The sequence below is a fragment of the Mya arenaria genome, chromosome 5 (genome assembly GCF_026914265.1).
Source record: "Mya arenaria isolate MELC-2E11 chromosome 5, ASM2691426v1".
Taxonomy (NCBI): Eukaryota; Metazoa; Mollusca; class Bivalvia; order Myida; family Myidae; genus Mya; species Mya arenaria.
The window spans coordinates 64,094,388-64,121,818 of record NC_069126.1 but is presented as its reverse complement, the minus strand read 5'-3'; the positions used below and the strand labels follow the sequence as shown (position 1 = coordinate 64,121,818).

Here is a 27,431-nt window from a genome sequence, read left to right as displayed (position 1 = left end):
TTGCTACTACTACCTACCACAGTTTAAGTTTAATAAATAGTCTCATGCGTATATTTATGGCATTGACGTGTTATTGACAATCTTATTTTGCAATCGAAACATTCCATTCAAATGATTCAAATGATTTATATCTTGAAAGGTATATTACGTGTCAAAACTTAAACTAAATCGATGATTTAAAGCTTGAAAGCAATTATTTACAAAAAAGGTTTATCGTCAAATCAACAATCATTACGCAACATAGAAATCGTGATTACCTTAAAATAACGAAGGCATGTGCACAATTTGAACACAAAATGAGTCGATATCTTATCTAACGGGATTTAACGATTACAAATTAGTTTTCGAAAACAAATAAGAGCGAAATTGTGCCTCTTTAGATTTGAACAATGACGACTTCTATAAAGATTGACCAAACGGGGCGGAACAAAACTGTATCTATTCAGCTTTATATATCCAGACAATCTATTTCATACGTGCTTCTAAAATATTTTCTGCAAATTCATTACAAAGTGGTAAACAGGATCATTAAATACATATAACAAAGGGAATTTTGTTTTGATTATTCGAAAATAGAAAACCCAGGGTCGATATCTGCCATACAAAAGTAAATAATGGCAATGATTAATCAGACCATACGTGCTTATTGAAGTATTTACTCCTTATTCTACGTCAGATACCACACTGATAATGGATGATTTACACTGAACGAACAAAATCAATGAGCACAATTTGAATGGTGACTGTAATCTTTCTCATGTATGAACTTTGCGTGATTTGTCTAAAAATAAAAGTGATTTCATGTTAACTGCGAAATGTAATCTAGTGTTTTTGAAGTCAGGCCAGTCCACACCCAATTTATTTTTTGTTCCACATATTTTTGAAGAAAGAAATTGGAGCGAGCAAACAAATTTTCTTTTTAATAAAATCATTTTTCATAAAAAGCAAGGTTAGCGAAGAGCCAAACTTTGTCTTTCGTATAATCAATGTAAAGAATAAATATATTTCAATATATTGTCCTTAAACCAATTGAACTTTGACCTTGAGTGCTATTGGACAACGGAAAATAAGTTCCAGTACTTATTTTTACCATTTATTTTTGAGAAAGCACAGAAATTGATCAATATTTTTTTTAAAGATAATTATAACTGATTTTAAGACCTTTGATAATATTTATTCACAAAAAATAATAAAAAAGTCCTTTAAAGAAATTGGTTGAAACAACCAATCTACCTGAATCACATTAACATCAGTTAAGTTCAGAGGGAGAGCAATATTTCAGCTCAGTTTGAAAATTCAAAAAAATGTTAAGGGAAGCCACCTTTTGGTTGGAAATGACACCAATGCTAAACAGGTTTAATATAGAAGATTCCACGAATCGATTACTTCCCTTTATAAAACAGTACTATACAATCATAAATAGAGTCACTGCGTGAGGAAAAAAAATCTATTTAATTGCAGCTATGACCATAAAAAATCTATCTGGTTCGCGCGCAGACATTAAAGTTGTGGTAGAAGTTTTTTTTTTATATTTTCCTTAACATTTTCTAAAAAGTAGCTAAATACGTCGGCGGAACGAAACTTGAATTTGATTTGGCCTGATACGTAAATTTAGAATATTGGTCGAAGTGTGTCGATTGGAATAACACATTACGTAATGCAGGTTTTTCGATTTAACATTTTAAAGTTAATGAAATGTAAAGTCGGCAGTTCATAAATGGCGATATTTTACTATTTCAGTGGTTTTAGTTTTATTTGGGTAATATTTTTATCAAGTAAGTATCTGTTTTATTTATGATTTTAAACTTAATGTCTCAGTTAAACCATCGATCGATTTAAACTGAACAAGAGATGTTTGTCAAACATTATGCCCCCCCCCCCCCCCTGAGCGCCATGTTGTCAGGATTATATGGACAATTGAATGAAATATGCATGGACCGAAATGACAGCTGATTTGTTGGCAGTTTTAAGATTATGACCATTAAAGTGTGAGGATAGAGTGTGTTATGACCATGACTTTTGACTCTATGAACTCAAAATCCAGAGTCATCAGCTGGTCGCCAGAATCCTAAATGTCAAGTTCGAGGGCCATGGGTGCAGGCATTGTCAAGTTATCACACAGACAAGTTGTTTTTCGTTCAAGGTCACTGTGACCTTGACCTTTGACCCAATGACCCCTTAAATCATAAGGGGTCATCTACAAGTCAGATGCAACTCCAAGTCAAGTTTGAAGGCCATGGGTTCAGGCATTGTTGAGTTATCACTCGGACAACCTTTTACCATTCAAGATCACTGTGACCTTGACCTTTGGCTCTATGAATCCTAAAATCAATAAGGGTGATCTACTGGTCAGGCTTAATATCCATGTCAAGTTTAATGATCATAGGTTCAGGCATTGTTGAGATATCAGTGGGAGAAGATTTGTTAACTTGTTTGCGTTAAAGGTTACTGTGACATTGACCTTGGCCTGATGACCCCCAAAGTCGATAGGGGTCATCTACTGGGCAGGCCCAACCTTCATGTCAAATTTGATGACCATAGGTCCAGGAATTGTCGAGTTCGCTTTCAAGGTCACTGTGACCTTGACTTTTGACCCCTGAAATCAATAGGGGTCATCTACTGGTCAGGCCAAACCTCCATGTCAAGTTTGAGGGCCATGGGTGCAGGCATTGTTGAGTTATCACTCGGACAACCTTTTATCATTCAAGGTCACTGTGACCTTGACCTTTGGCCCAACGACCCCTAAAATCAATAGGGACCATCTTCTGGCCAGGCCCAACCTCCAAGTCAATTATGAGGACCATGGGTGCAGGCATTGTCGAGTTATCACTTGGATAACTTTTTACCATTCCAGGTCACTGTGACCTTGACCTTTAGCCCAATGACCCCTAAAATAAATAGGGACCATCTTCTGGCCAGGCCCAACCTCCAAGTCAAGTTTGAGGGCCATGGGTTCAGGCATTGTCGAGTTATCACTCGGACAACCTTTTACCATTCCAGGTCACTGTGACCTTGACCTTTGACCAGATGATCCCCAAAAACCATAAGGGTCATCTCCTGGTTAGGCCAATTCTCCAAGTCAAGTTTGAGGGCCATGGGTGCAGGCATTGTCGAGTTATCACTCGGACAACCTTTTACCATTCAAGGTGACTGAGACCTTGACCTTTGGCCAGATGACCCCCTAAAACAAAAGGGGTCATGTACTGATCAGGCCCAATTCCAAGTCAAGTTTGAGGGCCATGGGTGCAGGCATTGTCAAGTTATCACACGGAAAACCTTTAACCATTCAAGGTGACTGTGACCTTGACCTTTGGCCCGATGACCCCCAAAAACAATAGGGGTCATCTACTGGTCAGGCCCAACCTCCAATTCAATTATGAGGGCCATGGGTGCCGGCATTGTTGAGTTATCACTCGGACAACCTTTTACCATTCAAGGTCACTGTGAACTTGACCTTTGACCCAATAAGCCCCAAAAACAATAGGGGTCAGCTACTGTTCAGGCCCAACCTCAAAGTCAAGTTTGAGGGCCATGGGTGCAGGCATTGTCAAGTTATCACTCGGACAACCTTTAACCATTCAAGGTCACTGTGACCTTGACCTTTGGACTGATGACCCCCCAAAACAATAGGGGTCATCTACTGGTCAGGCCCAACCTCCATGTCAAGTTTAAGGGCCAAAGGTGCAGGCATTGTTGAGTTATCACTCGGACAAGCTTTAAAATTATTTTACCATTAAAGGTCACTGTGACCTTGACCTTTGACCCGATGACCCCAAAATCAATAGGGGTCATTTGCTGGTCAGGCCCAACCTTCATGTGAAGTTTGATGACCATACGTCCAGGAATTGTTGAGTTATCACTCGGACAAGCTTTGGTCTACCGACGGACCGACCGACCGACCGACCGACCGACCGACATGCCTGTGCAAAGCAATATACCCCTCTTCTTCGAAGGGGGGCATAATAATCATCATTATATAACCGAATACGATATGGTAATTGAATATTGATATTATTAACAATAAAATGTGCTTTGGATATTCAAAATAGACAATTTAAAATGCATTTAAACTACAATTTAGCAAGGCTAATTACGCATAGGTATATTAATTTTTTACATAAATCCAATTTTTTTTTCGATTTAGGAGTTACATGTTGCCCTAGTAACAGCAGTGTGTACACAGAAAATGGACAAACAAAAATATTGAAATTCGAGGCTCCCATAAACCCAGAAATAAAGTTTGCTATCTACCGAGTGGCCCGCTATGATGGCATAACACTCCTAGCAGTAAACTACCAACATGGGAAAGTTATAGGAGAACCTACCTTACAAAACTGCTCCCTGGCTGCAAGCGCAAATATTCCAAATGGGCTCCTACACATCGAGCTTAATCCGTTTGTTGAGGGCGACCAAGGAACATACAGTCTGACGGAATTAAGTGAAACTACTACTGTCATAGAATGTGTGACATTATACATCCTAGGTAGGGAAGCTTTTCAAACCTGTATGTGACATTATAAAGGTAGGATTTTTTTTTTAATCTGTATGTGAACCAGCATGTCACAGGTCAGGAATAGCATTAAAAGGGGCAGTCCTAATTGTTATGAAGAAATTGACAAATGACAATACAAGTTTTAACAAATATATTATTTACATAAATTACAATAAATATAGAGAGATCTTCTGATGTAATAATGGTTGAATGTCACTACTGCCACACTGTTACGCTGTTACCAGTCTACCACTCCACTATCTCAATCTCCCGCTAACGTAAATGTCACACAGACGTCACCCGGATGTCGACAACGGCGTCACACAGACACCACATAGACGCATCGACGTCAGACACCGACCACATGAAATACAGGCGTCACTTAGACGTCAACACTGACGTCACTCAGATGCCAATCCCAATACACGTCCCGCCTCTCGACGTCCACGATAGGATATATCAACGCCCACCTAGGCGTATCCGTCCTCAGCATCAGCCTGCGTTACCGGTACAAACACGAGGTCCACTGACATCCCGCCCTGTTAGCGTCCGGAAGCCCAACTACGTTGAAAACGTCCTCTGACGTCATGAGCCCCAAAACGTCAATGTAACCGTAACGTGGCAACCATAGCAAACGATGTTCTGCTGTTTACGTATAACCTGACATTCAAAATTACGACATAAGTCATACTATTTACTGTATCATTGCTTACCTAAATTATATCTAACAAGCATGATTATACACTTTTACTCTCAACAATTATGCAAAGCAAACCAATAAAATGTCGGTTCATTCCCAGTCAAGGCAAAACTGTGAGAATCTAAACAATTATAGTTTAACACGAATGAAAATAGTTCTCTAGATAATTATATGAGCAAATAATGCTTACAACGCTTTCTTGCAATATAAAAACCTGACAATTGCAAAGTACATGTACAAGAGACAATATTTAACTGTATTTACAAACCTAAATTGTAATGCAAGAATGTCTATAAAACAATTATAATGTAATGGCACTTACCCTGGTATCAGGTGTTAATAATACTTAGTATTAATGCACATTCATTCCCCAACAGCTTTTCGGCTGCATAACTGCAGACGTGGCAGTTCCGTCCGTCCACCCAGAGAATGTTACACGTCTGTCTTGGTCAAAAACCTGTTCCCAACTAACTAGAGAATTACACACCCAAAACATGTACAAACAAGAGATGTTTGTCAAACATTATGCCCCCCCCCCTCCCCCCTGAGCGCCATGTTGTCAGGATTATATGGACAATTGAATGAAATATGCATGGACCGAAATGACAGCTGATTTGTTGCTGTTTTAAGATTATGACCATTAAAGTGTGAGGATAAAGTGTGTTATGACCGTCATGACCTTTGACTCTATGAACTCAAAATCCAGAGTCATCAGCTGGTCACCAGAAACCTAAATGTCAAGTTTGAGGGCCATGGGTGCAGGCATATTCAAGTTATCAAAAGACAAGTTGTTTTCGTTCAAGGTCACTGTGACCTTGACCTTTGACCCGATGACCCCTTAAATCATAAGGGGTCATCTACAAGTCAGATGCAACTCCAAGTCAAGTTTGGAGGCCATGGGTTCAGGCATTGTTGAGTTATCACTCGGACAACCTTTTACCATTCAAGATCACTGTGACCTTGACCTTTGGCTCTATGAATCCTAAAATCAATAATGGTGACCTACTGGTCAGGCTTAACATCCAGATCAAGTTAAATGATCATAGGTTCAGGCATTGTCGATATATCATTGGGGGAAGATTTGTTAACTTTTTTGCATTAAAGGTTACTGTGACATTGACCTTGGCCTGATGACCCCCAAAGTCGATAGGGGTCATCTACTTGGCAGGCCCAACCTTCATGTCAAGTTTAATGACCATAGGTCCAAGAATTGTCGAGTTTGCTTTCAAGGTCACTGTGACCTTGACCTTTGACCCCTAAAATCAATAGGGGTCATCTACTGGTCAGGCCCAACCTTCAAGTCAAGTTTGAGGGCCATGGGTGCAGGCATTGTTGAGTTATCACTTGGACAACCTTTTATCATTCAAGGTCACTGTGACCTTGACCTTTGGCCCAATGACCCCTAAAATTAATAGGGACAATCTTCTGGCCAGGCTCAACCTCAAAATCAAGTTTGAACGCCATGGGTGCAGCCATTGTCAAGTTATCACTCGGATAACCTTTTACCATTCCAGGTCACTGTGACCTTGACCTTTGGCCCAATGACCCCTTAATTCAATAGGGACCATCTTCTGGCCAGGCCCAACCTCCAAGTCAAGTTTGACGGCCATGGGTGCCGGCATTGTCGAGTGATCACTCGGACAACCTTTTACCATTCCAGGTCACTGTGACCTTGACCTTTGGCCAGATGACCCCCCAAAACCATAGGGGTCATCTCCTGGTCAGGCAAATTCTCCAAGTCAAGTTTGAGGGCCATGGGTGCAGGCATTATTGAGTTATCAATCGGACAACCTTTTACCATTCAAGGTCACTGTGACCTTGACCTTTGGCCCAATGACCCCCCAAAACAATAGGGGTCATCTACTGGTCAGGCCCAACCTACAAGTCAAGTTTGAGGGCCATGGGTGCAGGCATTGTTGAGTTATCACTCGAACAACCTTTTACCATTCAAGGTCACTGTGACCTTGACCTTTGACCCAATAAGCCCAAAAAACAATAGGGGTCAGCTACTGGTCAGGCCCAACCTCCAAGTCAAGTTTGACGGCCATGGGTGCAGGCATTGTCAAGTTATCACTCGGACAACTGTTTACTATTCAAGGTCACTGTGACCTTGACCTTTGGCCTGATGACCCCCAAAAACAATAGGGGTCATCTACTGGTCAGGCCCAACCTCCATGTCAAGTTTGAGGGCCATGGGTGCAGGCATTGTTGAGTTATCACTCGGACAAGCTTTAAAATTATTTTACCATTAAAGGTCACTGTGACCTTGACCTTTGACCCGATGACCCCCAAAATCAATAGGGGTCATCTACTGGTCAGCCCCAACCTTCATGTGAAGTTTGATGACCATACGTCCAGGAATTGTTGAGTTATCACTCGGACAAGCTTTGGTCTACCGACGGACCGACCGACCGACCGACCGACCGACATACCGACATGCCTGTGCAAAGCAATATACCCCTCTTCTTCGAAGGGGGGCATAATTATGATGACGTAAAAATGGTCAGAGCAGTGAAAATTGGTCAAGTGTTACCGTATCGTGTCGATACAATACTACCTAATGATTGATTTTTAATCAATGTTTAAACTAGTACAAGCAAATTATATTAAATAATAATATCATAATATAAATGTAAAATGGGATTTGTGACACAGCAGCTTCGAATAGGCCTCTTTATCATCTTTCCACTACAAGAATTAATTTCATTGAATATGATAGACGTTTTAACATTCAACTTTGGTACATAACCCTTTTCCTTGTTTGTTTTGGCAGATAGTTTTTAGTTTGACAAACTAGTTGTCAAGACTGGACACACATATAAATGTCGTGTACATATAGATATTAACTAATTAAGTGGAAATTGAAATCACGTTGATCATCTGTTCGCATGTACACCGACACAGCCGACACTCTCGGCGTCGGCTCATCATTTGCGAACTCGAAAATTAACACACACATGTACCAGTTCTTCATCGACACATCCTTCTTACAATCCCTAACGATGCATAAAAGATCCCCTCCATTCTCAGTTGAAATGCAATTCATAGAATCGCTGTGATCTTAATTTAAAAGCTCCGACAGTTTGAATGGTTGAACCATCCATCGTCCAATCATATTGCATCGTTAGGAGTGGTTTAAGGGCTTGGTCGTTGAAGAACTGGTACATGTTAGTGTTCATTTTGAGTTCTCAAATGATGAACCGGAAGTCGAGAGAGTAAGCTCACTTTAATTAAATACCCTCATTTAAGATTTTGTTTTGGGAATAGACAATGCATTCAATTTACGGCATGAGGGTATTTGTTTCACAATATATAACACATAAACCAAACTGATGCTGTTTTAAATGATTTCTTCTAACCTTGTATTCAGCTAAGCCTTGGCCTCCTTCAAATTTACACATTATCAGTACACCTGGCTTGGTACACGCTGAATGGACTAAAGGTTTCAACGGAGGAAGTCTTCAATCATTTCTACTGCAAGTATTCTACGATAACATTTGGAAGAACCTGACTTAGGTGAATGAGAATGATAGGAAGAATATGTTGAATGAAACCGTATATCAAGTCAATATCACAAATGTAGAACCTGGGAAACACTCGGTGCGAATTATTGCTTTCAACAAAGTTGGGTATGCAGACCCCGTGCTCTTTACGGAAAAAGATTCGGAACAGATCAATTTTCAAGGTAACGAAGCGTCATTAAGATACATATATACTTTTCATTTGGTAAACATAATCACACTACGGTTTTAAAATGAAACAAATAAATAACTCGCCGAAAAGAAATTCATGGACTGAAATAAAAAAATGTTTAGAAACAAAAGTTAAATTGCTGCTTCATTTTTATTTGTTTCATTTTTCTTCTTCAGAAAGTACAAGTGGAGAAGATAGTTTGAAAATTAAAGTTATGTTGCTGATCTCTGCAGTTGCTGTATTTTCTAGCACGTGAAACAATGGAACCGTGATTACTCTATGCGTTTTGAAAATACCAAAACCAAACATAAAAATAGTATATTTTATCAAGACAACTAACTCTCAATTATTTTATAATGCTCCAAAGTGTATGTTTGCTTATACTTTGGGATCATTGCATACTGTTTTGAAATTCGTTAAAATCGAAAACCGCTTAAGCCCGTGCTAGGTGGGTTTCAGTATTGCACCAATAGATCGAGGTAGCTATATTCATTCATCTTTTATCGATGTTGCACTGCAAACGGATGCTAAATTGTTCTTTCTAAAATGAATATGTTGAGATGCTAATTTTCGCCATTGTTGAGGACGCTGAAAGGCTTTTAAAATGAGTCAAGTACCTAATGTATTGATATCCCCAAACATTTGCGACCAATGATATACTGACATTTACTTTCACTGTTCATTGTTTAAGTATGTGAATGTACACACGCATATTTACCCAAATCATTAATATTGACACTTCAAACAAAGTTATTAACTGTACTACATTACATAGGCATTTGTCTAAAGGAACTCTAGAAGGTTAAAATCATAAACTGACCTTCTATTAAGATACAAGTGCAATTTACTGAAGATTTAGTACGATTTTTTTATATGGAAAATCCTTCAGTTTCACAATACTCCAAGTATTTGCAGATAACATAGACAAAGTTACTGAAGAAATTCATGAACATTATAGTCCGAATCCAAAAATATGTTTATACATGTAAACATACTATTTTACCATATATAAAATCATAATGAATTTCTTTAATGCAAGTGCAAAGCTAGGGTTTCTTTAATGCTTGTATTGTTGTATATATATCAATTGACTGTAAAATATGTTAACATTTAAATTACGCTTAAATCAAAATAAAGGGTATATAGTTATATAGAATAAAACCAAAAGTATATCCAAGGTGTAGACAGATCATGTTTCCACTCAATAGATATAACAGTAAAATTCCATTTTATATGTATTTGTCCATGTTTTGACAATATTCGAAGATGTTCTTATAATCGTACGTCTTTGATGAATGTTCTCAATTTATTGTGTCAAAAACAATAAGAACTTATATAATATGTTTATATATTTTGCATAATTATCTTTACCTTAATTGATCATCTGTTGTCAGTTTTATAGTTTGTATTACTGTGTATTTACCATTTTTTATATTATTTAATTTATTTGTAAAAAAATAAGTTGATGCTTCTCCGATTAATCGTACTTTTGGTAACGGATTGTACAGTGTTCTACACGATATATCAAAGGGACTTAACTGTAGCTTAGATACATTTTGTTAATTTACCGAACGGTAAATAATTGTATCACCGTGCATAAAAAAATTCTAAGCGTGGATGACGAAAGTTCCTTTGTTTATTTAAAGTAAAGTTAAACCCACCCTTTCCAATCCTGCACAAAACATTTATACCTGAAAAATGTATTAAGTCGTATTTTGTTTATCGTTGTATTTGATTTTTTTATCTTAAGATAACCACACATATGTGCATGAATTTATTATCATTGTTATTGCATTTGTTTTGATTTAAGAATGCCAATTATTATTTATTATATCCATGTTATTGTTCAATCAGTGCTGCATAATACCACTTTTCCGTTGTCCATGCATGATCTCATGTGTATTAATTTTTGACATATTTCTACGTTACTTTTCTGTTTTGTACCATATATTTCGTTGTTATGGAAATACATTTGTACACATTCGTTTTCGGTTGATCGTTCGTGTGCCTCATGTTGAGATAAGGTTAAACATTTTATTTTAGTTATATTTATCTAAACTGACATATTAAATCAATTTAATTAATTAACTATAATAACAATATCGAAACCTATCTCTTTTCAAACTTCAAAGAACACAGAATGGGTACCCAGTGTGTGTATACCACGTGATAAATTGCGTCATAAATGCTACGTCGGAAGGCAATATTTTGCTTCAAATGAGGACTTTAAACAACAATAACTTCACTATTTTTTAACCATTTTAAATGAAACATAGCGCAGGTTACGCCGGTTACGGAGCCCGGCCTTCGGTCTTTTACCAGTGTTTGAATGAGAGTTTAGTTTTTAAAAACACTTCGACAAACCTTTTTACAATACAGCCGTCTGACGAAGCACTGTCAAAACATTATTTTGGAAACAGGCTTGTCGAAGTGTTTGATGAAACTAATCACCTTATCAAACTTCGGTAATAAAACGAAGGCGGGCCTTTTTGAGCGGCATAGACTTTTTTGTTTAAAAAATGTGTAGTAAAATAAAGGTTATCTTTGATTTAAGTCATTATTTTAAGCAAAATGTTGCCGTCCGACGTAGAATATATGACGTAATTTATCACGTAGTATATTATTCTTCGTGAGTATTCATTGTTGATCGATGTCGGGCTTTTTTGTATAGATTGTTTATCTGCGCTACTTTCGTTGGTGAAGGTCAGGATTGGTAATGAATAATAAGGTGACACATTATTCTTACACTGTTTTCAAAATTACAGATGTTTTCATTCTCGCTCATATACGGAAACGATATTGGCCATTGTCATTTTCAAAGTTCATATCGATTATTACACAGAAACGACTACATACATTTATTTTAATGTATACTTAATAGGTGATGTATATATGTTGTATTGATGAGACTTTAATAAACTATCAAATATATAAATATAAGTATACATTAACATTATCAAATATCAAAGGGCGATAACAAATTTGTGCAAGTTGAACTATATTTTTTATGTTATCTCCCAACTTGTACTATAAATGCGTATAATCAACCTGTTCCTATATATATATATATATATATATATTTTGAAGCCTTGGATTGCCGATAACTGCAAAGCTTCAACCAACTTTTATAAGTACAATTACATGCGCACCAGCGAGGATCGATGCCTTTTTTGTTAAATTAGGTTTAAATTATTTGAACAAGCAAATAAAAACATGTTGTTTTTAATTAAGATACTTTTTGTGTAAATAAAACTGTTATCTGTATTCGACTCTCCATACAATTTCAACAACGCACACATAGCAAAAAGGTCAACATTGGTTTAAAGGTCAACACATCGTCAAAGCTTGGAACTGCTGTCTATTATATAAGATAAATAACCGCATGATCTTAATATCCAAACCAGCATCAAAGAGCGCGCACCAAACATTTTGGTTTCATTAGTGGGATTGTTTATTTCATACTTATCTAGAGAGTCGTATCTGCATAATCAGAATACACAGAACAGAAAGACACATACCTTGCTATAACAGCGACGAGGAGGTAACTTCTCTAGACCCAGATGCCGAAACAGCTATGGGGTTTAACTTATTCTATATCAAAGCCACTGCCATCTCCACCAGTATAGCAGTATGTAAAGATAGAAGACACTTTCACATTTGAAGGCACTAAAGTGGTGCAGGACCCCTTTCTTAGTGGATTCAGAGATGACTACAGAGATGCGTCCATAACTGCGTCACATGGACGTTATAGATATAAATGACTGTAAACAAATGATGTTGGCAAAACAAAACCAAACTATCTTGATATGGGTTTCTGGTGTTTAATCAAAAGACCAATGGTTCATTATTTGTGAAAATAGTGTTAAAACTAAAATATTTTCTGCAAATTCATAAGAACAGTCATTTAATACATATACTAAAGAAGATGGAATTTTGTTTTGATCCAAATTCTCGATATCTTCAATACAAAAGTAATTAATAGCAATGATTACTCAGATCATACGTGCTTATTGAAGTATTTACTTCTTATTCTACGACATATAACAAACTGATAATGAATGCTGTACAATGTACGAACAAAATCAATGAGCACACATTATATTGTGACATTAATCTTTTTCATGTATAACTTTTGTGCTATGTTATAATAATAAAAAAAAATAATAATGATATGTTTTTTCAATCAGGCCACAGCAAATTTATGTATGTTTCACACATTTTTGACGAACGAAATTGGAGCGAGCGAACGAATTTTCTTTTAAATAAAATCCTTTTTCATAAAAAGCAAAGCAAGCGAAGAGCGAAACTTTTTCTTTCTTATTATAATAAATATAAAAATAGAAATCCTTTTCAACATATTATCCTTAATCTAAATTGAACACAAACTAATTGGACAACGGAAAAATGTTCAAATACTTATTTTTTACATATTTTTGAGTAGGCGAAGAAATAAATAAATCGAATTTTCAAATATAATTATAACAGATTTTAATACTTTTAATTATATTTATTCATAACGAAAATTGAAAAAAAAATATGTAAAGGGAAGCCACCCTTTTTTTGGAAATGACACCAATGCTAAACAGGTTTAATGTAGAAGACTCCACGAATCGATTACTTCCCTAGCTTTACAAAACAATTCTATGAAATAATAAATAGGAAGTCACTGTGTAAGGAAATTCTTATCTATTGACACCACTTATTACCACAAAACAATCATCTGGTTTGCGCAGACATTAAAGTTGTAGTAGAAGTGTTTTTTTTTATACTTTCCTTAATTTTTTTCTAAATAATAGCTGAATACGTCGGCGGAACTAAACTTCAATTTAATTTGGCCTGATACGTAAATTTAGAGAATGGATTTGTTTTCTTGGTTAACCGTTTCTATTCTTTCATGAATAACTCAATTCAATAACGATATGATTAACATCAATCGTAACAACTCGGCCATCTCCGGTAAGCTTCGGTGTTGACAATTCTGTAGGATAATGGTAGAGGTGTTCCAACTGGTATAACATATTGTGTAATACAGGTTTTCCAATGAGTAATACGGTTGATTTGACATTCTAAAGTTAATGAAATGTAAAGTCGCCAGTTCAGTAATGGCGATTTTTCACTATTTAAGTGGTTTAAGTTTTATTTGGATAATATTCTTATCAAGTAAGTATCTGTTTTATTTATGATTTTAAAATTTATGTCTCAGTTAAATCGTCGATCAATTAAAACTGAATATTTATCATAATATAATCGAATACAATATGGTGATTAAATATTGATATCATAATAATGACATTTGTATCTGATATTCAAAAAAGATAATTCACTATGCATTTATACTACAATTTAGCAAGGCTAATGCCGCATAGGTGTATGAATTTTCACATAAGTCCAATTGAGCTTTTTTGTTTTTTGATTTAGGAGTTGTATGTTGCCCGAGTAACAGCCGTGTGTACACTGAAAATGGACAGAAAGTTTTATTGAAATTTGGGGCTCCCATAAACCCAGAAATAGAATTCTGTACCTACCGAGTGGCCCGCTATGATGGCATAACACTCCTAGCAGTAAACTACCAACATGGGAAAGTGATAGGAGAACCTACCTTACAAAACTGCTCCCTGGCTGCAAGCGCAATATTTCAAAATGGGCTGCTTCATATCGAGCTTAATCCGGTTGTTGAGGGCGACCAAGGATCGTACAAACTGACGGAATTAAGTGAAACTACTGCTGTCATAGAATGTGTGACTTTATACATGCTAGGTAGGGAATTTTTTCAGTATGTGCCATTATACATCCTAGGTAGGTAAGCTTTTCCAACCTGTATGTGGCTTTAAACATCCTAGGTAGGTAAGCTTTTCCAACCTGTATGTGGCTTTAAACATCCTAGGTAGGTAAGCTTTTCCAACCTGTATGTGGCTTTAAACATCCTAGGTAGGTAAGCTTTTCCAACCTGTATGTGGCTTTAAACATCCTAGGTAGGTAAGCTTTTCCAACCTGTATGTGGCTTTAAACATCCTAGGTAGGTAAGCTTTTCCAACCTGTATGTGGCTTTAAACATCCTAGGTAGGTAAGCTTTTCCAACCTGTATGTGGCTTTAAACATCCTAGGTAGGTAAGCTTTTCCAACCTGTATGTGGCTTTAAACATCCTAGGTAGGTAAGCTTTTCCAACCTGTATGTGGCTTTAAACATCCTAGGTAGGGAAGCTTTTCCAACCTGTATGTGGCTTTAAACATCCTAGGTAGGGAAGCTTTTCCAACCTGTATGTGGCTTTAAACATCCTAGGTAGGTAAGCTTTTCCAACCTGTATGTGGCTTTAAACATCCTAGGTAGGTAAGCTTTTCCAACCTGTATGTGGCTTTAAACATCCTAGGTAGGGAAGCTTTTCCAACCTGTATGTGGCTTTAAACATCCTAGGTAGGTAAGCTTTTCCAACCTGTATGTGGCTTTAAACATCCTAGGTAGGGAAGCTTTTCCAACCTGTATGTGGCTTTAAACATCCTAGGTAGGGAAGCTTTTCCAACCTGTATGTGGCTTTAAACATCCTAGGTAGGGAAGCTTTTCCAACCTGTATGTGGCTTTAAACATCCTAGGTAATAGCTTTTCTAACCTGTATGTGACATTAAACAGTCTAGGTATGGAACAAGCAGCTTAAAATAGGCCACTTTGTCAAAATATCTAAAACAAGTTCCATTATAAGTATTCATTTCTTTGAATATGATAGTCGTTTTAACATTCATCTTCGTTACATAATTTCAACTTATCATAATTTCAACTGTTCCTTGTTTTCTGGGCATATTCAGTTTAAAGTTTGACAAACTAGTTGTCAGGAATTGACATACAGTTCTACCTCTCCCTAATGAAGCATCAAGTTTCCCTCCGTTCTCAATTGCAATGCAATTCACAGTATCGACGTTATCTTAATGCAAAAGCTTCGATATTTTTAACGCTTTCCTCGAAATTGCGTCGAACGAGAATCTTCCACCAGGTTGAATGACTGTACCGTCGATCGTCCAAGCATATTGCATCGTTAGGGAGTGGTTTCAAGGCTGGGTTGTTGACAAACTGGCTAATGCTAGTATTGATTTTGAGTTCTCAAAAATTAAAAATTAAAAAACTTACTTGATATATTTTTGCACGAACAATAATTTTGTTCAATTCAACAATTAAATGCGCAATAATTGTATGAAAGTCGTGATATTGAACGTTTTGCCGATTTGGAACAAGAAAACTAATTGTTGATAACACGTATACAGCTCATCGTTCTAAGTAGATTTATCCCGTATTTATATGCCTTATATCAAACATGTTGGCAAATAGTCAAGCATTGAGTCATAAAGATTTTATTTCAATACCTTCATTTAAGTGGTTGTTTTGTTAATAGATAATGCATTCACTAAACGGCATAATATTATTTATTTAACATCATTTCTTCTAACCTTGTATTTAGCTAAGCCTCGGCCGCCTACAGATTTACACATAATCAATACGCCTGGCTTGGTAAACGCTAAATGGAGTAAAGGCTTTAACGGAGGAAGTCTTCAAACTTTTCTACTGCAAATATCCTATGATACGATTTGGAAGAACTTGACGCAAGTGAACGAAACTGACAGGAATAATATGTTGAATGAAACCGTGTATCAAGTCAATATCACAAATGTAGAACCTGGGAAACACTCGGTGCGAGTTATTGCTTTCAACAAAGTTGGGTATGCAGACCCCGTGCTATTCATGGAAAACGATTCGGAACAGATTAACTTTCAAGGTAACGATGCACTGCATTATTGAGATACATGAGTTATTATTATTTTGTTAACATTATGAAACTACGGTTTGAAATAGAAGCAACATAATAACTCGCACAATACAAAATCATGGCCTGAAATGAAAATATTGTTTAGAAAAAAGTTATATGTCATTTGTGCCTCATTTTTGTTTGATTTTTCTTTTTCAGAAAGCACGAGTGGAGCTAATAGTTTGAAAATTACAGTTATGTCGCTGAGCTTCACAGTTGCATTTATTATACATGTTCTTGCACGTGATACAATTGAACCGTGGTTACTCTGTGCCTTTTGAAAATACCAAAACCAAACAAAGAAATGGCCTATTTTCTCAATACAACCAACTCTCAAGTGTTAGATAGTCCTCCACAGTGTCATTGTGTTTGCTTTGGGATCATTTTACATTGTTTTGTTATTCATGAAAATCGAATACCGCAGACGCCCGAGCTTAGTGGTATTTGTAATATTTCACGAACACAATTCTCGACTTTTAAAACTGTCAATGATCCTATCTTTCTTAATGTTGTCAGTGGGTGCATGGGAAATCTCAACCGTTATTCTGAAGGATGAATGTTGAAACTGTTCACTATGTGTGACAGTACCAAAAACACGATATTACAGGACCTTTAAAAGACATAAATATATTATATGTTTCTTAAATTTCGGCAAGAAAACTTGACCAGAAAAATCGGCGGTCTGTTTTTCCAAAATTAACATCAGTGCACTCGTGTCAGTTTCACAAAACTCCAAGACAGAGTCATTTACTTATCCAAAAAGATTGACAAAGCTTAAAGAGTAGCTTATTAATCACGACTGTACCATGTATACACTTAGGCTTATAGTGTTATTATTTGTAGATGAAATGGCCAGTGTAGTCAAGTCATCTGACGAAATTCAGAATCATTTTGATTATGTTCTCAAACCTAAAATACTATGTCAACTATTTTATCCTTCTGTTGCCCCTCTTTTCTTTATTACCTGTTTATGCTTGGGAAAGGGCCGTAACTGCTGTTGGAAAAACTTCCAAAGGGCCCAATCCCTTTGCATGTCCTTTTTATTTGAACGCAAAATTTGTTACATTGCACTGTTCTGTTTCTTTGTTGTTATCATTATCATATAAGGTGTAAATGTATCGTTATGCAATAAAATATGTTTAACTAAATATGCTTTCGAAATATGGGGTTTTCTAAATGAGAATAAATGTCAATATATTTGTTAGAATTATACACTTTTAGTTTAAAGTTGTCAACAGTGATAACATTATAATACCCACTGTATATATGCAAGCATTATCTGATTGTATAAATGGTAACAGTAATTGGGTATCTAATATTAGAAAGCTATTGAGAAATTCTGGTTTTGCTTGTGTTTTTGATAATGTTAATTTCATAAGTATTAAGTCATTTTTGTGTGAGTTTAAAACTTGAATAGTTTACTTTTTAAGCAAGAATGGTTTACATCTTTAGATAACCCAATTCTTTTTTTGTATAAATAATTGTTAACAAACATTTTCATTTAAAAATGTGCCGCATCATACCAATATTGACCCAATCACTGGAACAACCTATAGCAAGTGTTTCTTACATTCTTGTTTTGTTGTATATATTGTAAATTACTGTTAAATATGTTAATAATTAAAGAAGTCCAACTTCAACAAAAATTATTTATTTATGAAACAACGTTTCGGCCACTCGGCCTTCATCAGGTTGTATGTATATAATGAACAGGAAATGACGTCAACATCAAATGACAACATCTGGTCAAGTTTTCTTGCCGAAATCGTTAATTATGTTAACATTTCGAAATAAAGAGTGTAGAGGTGTATATAATCAAACGGGTAGATATACCCGAAATCGTAATCAACGTGAAGAAAAATTTCTGTTTCAACTCAAGAGATATAGAAATAGAAGTAAATTCCATCTTTTATGCATTTATCCATTTTTGTCAATATTCGAATAACATATATTAAACGATCTTATTATATTCGACTGTCTTTGATTAATTTCCTAGATATATAACGTTATCAAAATAGACAAGAAAATATCAAATATATTTATATATTTTGTATATCCTCACCTTTTTGATCATCTGTTGTCAGTTTTATGATTTGTATAACATCAAGGCCTTGACAGCCTTCATTCCTGGGAACACGATGGCAGATGTATTTTCATCAGATGAAAGTGCGAAGTAATCCATGTCAGCACAAAATGTATCTTTCTTCATAGTCAGTGCACCGTCCGTGGTAAACCTTTATGTTCAGTATGGTCAGGCAAATACCTTGGGTATCCATCTCTCCTGAAATTTCATTGACAAATGATATAAAAAAAACACGAAGGCAAACTCAACCATGTCCGCTTTCAGAAGAAACTTTTCGTCGTGTCCACCTAAACCAAAGGCAAATGTTTACCGCACACACGTTCGTCAAAGTTTGGAGTATTTGTCTGTTTTGGTCGCATACACCGACTGCCTTATCAACCACCTTGAGTGGTCGCATACACTGACCGCCTGATCAACCACCTTGAGTGGTCGCATACACCGACTGCCTTATCAACCACCTTGAGTGGTCGCATACACTGACCGCCTGATCAACCATCTTGAGTGGTCGCATACACCGACCGCCTGATCAACCACCTTGAGTGGTCGCATACACCGACTGCCTTATCAACCACCTTGAGTGGTCGCATACACTGACCGCCTGATCAACCACCTTGAGTGGTCGCATACACCGACTGCCTTATCAACCACCTTGAGTGGTCGCATACACCGACTGCCTTATCAATCACCTTGAGTGGTCGCATACACCGACCGCCTGATCAACCACCTTGAGTGGTCGCATACACCGACCGCCTTATCAACCACCTTAAGTGGTCGCATACACTGACCGCCTGATCAACCACCTTGAGTGGTCGCATACACCGACTGCCTTATCAACCACCTTGAGTGGTCGCATACACCGACTGCCTTATCAACCACCTTGAGTGGTCGCATACACCGACCGCCTGATCAACCACCTTGAGTGGTCGCATACACCGACTGCCTTATCAACCACCTTGAGTGGTCGCATACACTGACTGCCTTATCAACCACCTTGAGTGGTCGCATACACTGACCGCCTGATCAACCACCTTGAGTGGTCGCATACACCGACTGCCTTATCAACCACCTTGAGTGGTCGCATACACCGACTGCCTTATCAACCACCTTAAGTGGTCGCATACACTGACCGCCTGATCAATCACCTTGAGTGGTCGCATACACCGACTGCCTTATCAACCACCTTGAGTGGTCGCATACACTGACCGCCTGATCAACCACCTTGAGTGGTCGCATACACCGACCGCCTGATTAACCACCTTGAGTGGTCGCATACATGGACCGCTTTAGCATCCACCTTGAGATGGTCTAACGTAGGGCAGCTTTTTTTCAAACATAACTACTCAGGGACCAGTAGTGTCAGCCACATGTTGACAGAGTTGGAGTGGGGGCGTCACAAAAACGCAGTCTAGGTTATAGTATTAAAAAGATCAGACATAACCGTGGCGAAGTTTAACCTTCTCACATAGGAATACCTTAAAGAAACGCCCAAAAAGCGCACAAGGAAGGACACAGCCAGCATTTTATCAGCAAGACAATCAGCCTAATTGTACAGCTTCAATCCATCATCCATTTTTTCGAACTGACTTTCAACACAGGTAATTAGCCAGCCTGCCCTCACCGGCCCCAGTCGACTCTTGTGAAACTGGGATGCATATAAACGAAAATTTACTAACTCTAAATCCTGCAATTTCAAACACGATAAAACAACCTAAATAAATGCGTTACTTAAATAGCTTAATAATTATTTCTGTTATTGCTTCTTGAATCGAATTTTGAATTGAACCAAACTGTGCAACTGCTAATTTACATGGTTTTACACTTGTACAACACACTTAAGGATTATATTTTAAACAAAATTCATCGTAAACTTCTACAAGGTACAACAAAATTCCTTCATCTAAATTAATTCATCGTGCAAAAGCTAGTTGACATCTTGATATATAGTGCTGGCAAGTCCCAATTTTTGAACATAAATAAAATGTTAAGTAAGGTTATGTACATGCTTCTTTACAATAAAATGACAAACTTGAAATTCCGGTTTTTTATTCCGCGTATACTAAAGCGTAAAAGTGTTATTGACCTTAAGATCGATTCGCTGATCAAGTATTGTGAGTTGGAGTTATTTTTGAATATTATTGGCATCAAATCAAGTGTCTATATTTTCAGAAAATTATTGTGAAGCTATTGTATCATTTTCATAAATAAATCACAAGTGAAATCATAAAGGGGTCCATTTAATCTTTTAAAGTTAGTTTATATATTGTTGTTATGGCTTATCTTCTTCTTTTCCACTATTGGATTTGTATAAGTACAATATTTCACACAGGCAAGTATTTGTTTTATTTATGACTTAAAAATTATGTTTTTTTGTTGTTGTTTGTTTTACCGTAAAATGATTTACCAACATGATTTTCAATAAAATATTGTGGGGGAGTCAATCATTGATATTATAGAACATTACATCTTTACATGTATCACATCTATGAAATGCTTTAAGCACGACCAAATATTTTATTTCTATTGAAACTAGTGCCATGGTACATGACAAGTGGACATAAATATACAATCGTCAGACAGCCATTCTTTTATTAATTCCAGCAAATCTTCATAACGTCGTTTTTTTGCATAAGGTCAACGATGTTAACAGATCAAATCGGGTACACGTTCTAGATAAAATGGCGAACTTGGTCAACTAATTTAAGACTAGTAGCCCTACGTACCTTTTGCCAAACTATGAACAAGAAAAGAAATCGTCATAAATGATTAATAATGTTCAAGCAACATAGTTTCCCATTCTTATTCAATATTCTCAATATCAAGAGTACAGAAGTATACAAATGGCAGACAGGCGCACTCTATTTATTAAGAAAAATATTGTGCGTTGACCAAACCTTGCCCGTTTCTTAACTAGACATCGCAGCGGCCTATCATCCTGAAGTTAGTCATGACATATAGATCCCTAGTCTACAACTGGAATTATTTTTAGATCAACATACCAAAGGTCAATATCAACAGGGAGGTTGGATACGACCAGACACTAACCGTTATTGAGGTTAATAGGCAAAAAGTCACGGTAGCGAAAGGTCACGGTCGAGGTTACCGTGAACACAAAGAGCTTGTCTCATTGATAAGTAGAGTATGTTTGGACCAACCGTCATCCAACTTGAACATAGGAATATTGCCATATTGAATAGAAGGTTAGTCATTACTAACATATAATCCATATGGACTTTGAGGTCAGCAGGTTAATTGTCACAGTCGTGGTGAACTTGAAAAAAACACACACTAATTGTCCTATTGTAACAAGAGGGTATAACCTTAAATTATCCGACTGATATTTCTTGCCAAATGAAATATAAGCTGCCATTAGGGGAGCGTACATTTTTAAAAATCTTGATTAATTTGTTTCACGTATAGGATTTGGATGCTGCCCTAGTAATAGCCGTGTGTTCACACAAAATGGACAGACAAAAGTATTGAAGTTCAGGGCTCCCATAAACCCAGAAACAGAGTTTGCTACCTACCGAGTGGCCCGCTATGATGGCATTACAGACATGGCAGTAAACTACCAATATGGGAAAGTAATAGGAGAACCTACCTTACAAAACTGCTCCCTTGCTACAAGTGCAAATATTGGAATAGGGATCCTACACATCGAGATTAATCCGGTTGTTGAGGGCGACAAAGGAACGTACAAACTGACGGAATTAATTGAAACTACTACTGTCATAGCATGTCTGACATTATACATCCTAGGTAGGGAAGCTTTTCTAACCCGTATGTGCTATTGTAAAGGCCTACATAGAAACTTTTTTAGCCTGCATGTCAACAAGCTGCTTAAAATAGGCTGCTTTGTAAACAAATCTAAAACATTGTCCTCTTGAAGTGTTTATTTTATTGAATGGCATGGACCTTTTAACATTCAACATCGTTACATAGTTTCCCCTTTCATTTGTTTTCTGGCAAACATGTATTCCGTTTTCAATTTGTCATACTAATTGTCAAGAATGGACACACACATAAATATCGTGTTTATATAGCTATTAAATAGTTTTGTGGAAAATGAAATAACGTTGATCATCTGTTCGCAGGTACACCGACACAGCCTATACTCTCGGCTTCCGGCTCATCATTTGTGAACTCAATATTAACACTCACATGTACCAGTTCTTCAACAACCCAGCCTTCAAACCATTCCCTATCGATGCAATATGCTTGGGCGATCGACGGTACAGTCATTCAACCTGGTGATAGGTTCTCGTTCGACGCAATATCGAGGAAAACGTTAATAATATCAAAGCTTTTGTATGAAGATAACGGCAATACTGTGAATTGCATTGCAATTGAGAATGAAGGGAAATCTTCGATGCAAGCCTCTTATGCACTGAGTGTATTTTGTAAGTTGTAATTAAATTAGATATCGATGCTATCATGCTAATAGCAAAACTAAAGCGCCGCTCAGTATATCCTAAATCATCCACTTATTGTGAACAAAACATCCAAATGCTATAATCATTGTGCTGAATACATGTATTGGGGATCACAAGCGCTCTTGCGATAGGATCCGAAAGCCCTTAAATGCGTCTGTATTCGGTCATTTAGTACTTGAAAAAATCAGTTTCTTTGTAAGTATTACTTTATTTGTCATTGTTTTCAGGTTGATAGGAAACCGCCACATGACATGTTGTCTTTGTCATTAAAATTTGACGACCTGATAGGTTCTTAGTGTCTTAGACTGTAACCTGTGTTAAGAAATATCAATCTAAAAGATAAAGCTTGGTACTTATTGTAAACTGATTGTAGGTTAAAATTTATAAAGTAAAGATACTGCCAACAATTTTCGGAAATTTAAAAAAACGACCATTTCGTAAGGCATCACGAAAGCAATTGTTTGTTTCCAGTTTTCCGATGTACCATGTTTTTGCCTACCCTTATTTTTAAATGCGAGCAGAATTTGCTTTACTGACCGTTATTTTCTTTCTTCTTCGTTTAGGATTCATTTTTGGTACATTCTTGTTCGAGAAAGACGCGAAAATGTATTTTTTGACATACCTTCCCTATATCGTTTGTCAACAATATGTTTGTTAACTCATATATCTCCTGATATTAAATGCGCATTATTTGTATAAAAGTCGTGATATTAAACTTTTGGACGATTTGGAATACTAAAACTGCAGTATTTTTCAACTTACATTTACTGCATTTTATATAAATCAATTGGTTAAATGCGCGATAGCATATTGATTAATCTTTTGAGACTGAAATCGAACGAATAATTTGCGTCAGTGTCATGTTACAATAATGATGAATACAAAGACCGCGAATAAACTGAATAGACCCATGCAAGGCGACACATGACCAACTTTATCTGAAAGAAAATGCTTATTTGTAATCAGATTGAGCACGTACACGTAAGCAGTTAGATTGTTAATTTTTTTAATCCACTATAATTTTACGTGAAGGAGCACACGCATGTACTGTGCCTGTTTACCATTGTACTTCCATTATGCATTGATAAATACTAGATGAAACTTACTGTTTAGTATGATTATAGACGGTCCGAATGATGCCAGTGTCAATGCCTCCGATGTGATCACTGTTAATGAGCATGAGGATGTTGTAACCATCAGATGTGACGCGGATTGCAGACCTCCTTGTCTAATTCAATGGACGAATCTCACAGACGGAAACAAACGTTTAATGAACGAGTTGGCGTTTGGAAGAGTAAATCGCTATCACGCAGGGACGTATGAATGCAAAGCTAAAACATCTGTTACTGGAGTGATAAAGATGTCCATAAAACGCATACAGCTCATTGTTCTAAGTAGGTTTCCCGTATTTATATTCGATACATGTACATATACTTGTATATTGTTTTAGAGTATACAATACAAATACTTAAATTTATACTTATTTCTATTAGCTCGATTGTGATTTAAGCTGATGGCTAATAGAATCACTATCGAGTCCATTTCCTTGGTAGAAACCAGTACTGGTGTTCATTAAGAGAGGCCGTGAGAAAGGAAACCTTATTGGGCTCTAACCAACAACCTCTTAGGTGAGCGGCGGACACCTTTACGACTAGACCACTCTCACTCGCTCCCTGCATATGATATACGACATGAGATCATTCGTTTAACAGTATAAAACATACACCAAATTTATGCTGGTTTCAATGATTTCTTTTAACCTTGTATTCAGCTAAGCCTTGGCCTCCTACACATTTACAAGTCATCAGTACACCTGGCCTGTTACACGCTGAATGGACCAAAGCTTTCAACGGTGGAAGTCTTCAATCATTTCTACTGCAAATATCCTACGATAACATTTGGAAGAATCTGACTCAAGTGAATGAGAATGACTGGAATAATATGTGGAATGAAACCGTGTATCAAGTCAATATCACAAATGTAGAACCTGGTAAACACTCGGTGCGAGTTATTGCTTTCAACAAAGTTGGGTATGCAGACCCCGTTCTATTCATGGAAAACGATTCGGAACAGATCAACTTTCAAGGTAACGATGCACTCCGTAATTAAGATACATGTGTTGTTATTATTTTGTAAACATTATTACCACGGTTTTAAATAGAGCATCATTATAACTCAAACAATAGAAAATCGAGGCCTGAAATGAAAATAATGTTTAGAAATAAAGTTACATGTCATTACTGCTTCATTTTTATTTGATCTTTCTTCTTCAGAAAGCACGAGTGGAGCAGATAGTTTGAAAATTACAGTTATGCCGCTGAGCTTCGCAGTTGCATTTATTTTTCATGTTCTTCAACGTGACACAATTGAACTATGGTTTCTCTGTGCCATATAAAAAACACAAAAAAACAAACAAACAAAGAAGTAGCATCTTTTCTCAATACAATCAACTCTTAAGTATAAGATAATCTTCCGCAGTGTATTTGTGTTTGTACGTATGCTTTGGGATCATTGTATATTGTTTAGTTATTCATGAACATCGAATACCGAAGCCCGAGCTAGGTGGTGTTTGCAATATTTCATGAATACAATTTTAGACTTTTGAACCTGTCAATGATCGTATCATTCTTAATGTTTTCAGTTGGTGCATGGAAAATCTCAACCTTTAGAAGTTGAGATTCTAAAGGATGAATGTTGAAACTGTCAACTATATGTGACCATACCAAAGACACGGTATTATAGGACCTTTGAAAGCCATATATATATATATATGTGTGTGTTTCTTTAATTTTTATGTTATGGGAAACTTGCTGGTGACATTGGAGTCGTCTTGGATGACGTAAACTCAGAGCTATGAGATGTACACAAGGTATCCCACCATACTCAAAAGGAGCTGAACAGAAGGGATACCACGCAGCTCTTTGTGCAGTTGTTTGGTCAAGAAACCTTGGACAGCGAATCGGCTCTCTGATCGTTTTCCAATATTAACATCAGAGCACTCGTGTCAGTTTCTCAAAAACCTTACGTATCCAAGAAGCCTGACAGAGCTTGAAGACTAGCTTATTAATCACGACTGTCACTTAGGTTCATATTGTTATTGTTTGTAGATGAAATGGCCAGTGTAGACGAAATTCAGAAACATATTGATTATGTTCTCAAACCAAAAATTCTATGTAAACTATTTCATCCTTTTGTTGCCCCTGTTCTTTATTACATGTATATGCTTCCGAACTATGGTGTTATTCTAAATCGAAAGAGGTTGAAACAATTTATGTAAATATAATTGTTAGAATTAACCAATTTTGGTTTTAATTTGTCAACAGTGATAACATTATAATACCCACGGTATATATGCAAGCATTATCTGAATGTATAAATGTTAACAATAACTGGGTATCTAATATTAGAAAGCGTTAAGTGAGAAATTGTGGTTTTGCTTGTTTTTGATAATGTTAATTTCACGGATATTAAGTCAATTTTGTGTGTGTTTAAAACTAGAATAGTTTACTTTTTAAGTTTAAATTCCTTCATCTAAATAAATTCATCGTGCAAAAGCTAGTTGACATCTTGATATATAGTGCTGGCAAGCCCAATTTTTGAACATAAATAAAATGTTAAGTAAGGTTATGTACATGCTTCTTTACAATAAAATGACAAACTTGAAATTCCGGTTCTTTATTCCGCGTATACTAAAGCTTAAAAGTGTGGCATTGACATTAAGATCGATTAGCTGATTAGCTGATTAAGTATTGTGCGTTGTAGTTACTTTTGAATATTATTGGCATCAAATCAAGTGTCTATATTTTTAGAAAATTATTATGAAGCTATTGTTTATTATCATAAATAAATCACAAGTGAAATAATGGCCGGATCCATTTAATCTTTTAAAGTCAGTTTATATATTATTGTGATGGCTTATCCTCTTTTTTTCCACTATTGGATTTGTATAAGTACAATATTTCACACAGGCAAGTATTGGTTTAATTTATGACTTTAAAATTATGTTTGTTTGTTGTTGTTTTTTACCGTAGAATGATTTAACAACATCTCCCCCACCCCCATAATGTTCAATAAAATATTGTGGGGTAGTCAATCATTGATATTTTAGAACAGTACATCGTTATATGTATCACTTCTATGAAATGCTTTAAGCACGACCAACTATTTTGTTTCTAATGATACTAGTGCCATGATACATGACAAGTGGAAATAAATATACAATTGTCAGACAGCTATTCTTTTA

General features: G+C 36.4%; 1 protein-coding gene and 1 long non-coding RNA gene across 3 annotated transcripts; both read left to right on the top strand.

The window, feature by feature from the left end:
- Nucleotides 1-1,637: 1,637 nt before the first annotated feature.
- Nucleotides 1,638-27,392, top strand: LOC128234948 (uncharacterized). Of its 2 annotated transcripts, none has more exons than XM_052949599.1 (6): nucleotides 1,638-1,775; nucleotides 4,145-4,483; nucleotides 22,850-23,155; nucleotides 24,313-24,582; nucleotides 24,960-25,274; nucleotides 25,462-27,392. In XM_052949599.1, the coding sequence occupies exons 1-6, from the start codon at nucleotides 1,718-1,720 to the stop codon at nucleotides 25,581-25,583; spliced, it is 1,410 nt and encodes a 469-aa protein (XP_052805559.1). In that variant the 5' UTR covers nucleotides 1,638-1,717; the 3' UTR covers nucleotides 25,584-27,392. The 2 variants fall into 2 exon arrangements, with proteins under 2 accessions (XP_052805559.1, XP_052805558.1); XM_052949598.1 differs by lacking the exons at nucleotides 1,638-1,775; nucleotides 4,145-4,483 and adding exons at nucleotides 20,947-21,084; nucleotides 22,176-22,514.
- Nucleotides 14,524-18,575, top strand: LOC128234951 (uncharacterized). Its single transcript, XR_008261077.1, has 3 exons — nucleotides 14,524-14,642; nucleotides 16,331-16,645; nucleotides 16,835-18,575. It is a non-coding gene; the product is annotated as an uncharacterized LOC128234951 (long non-coding RNA).
- Nucleotides 27,393-27,431: the final 39 nt, after the last annotated feature.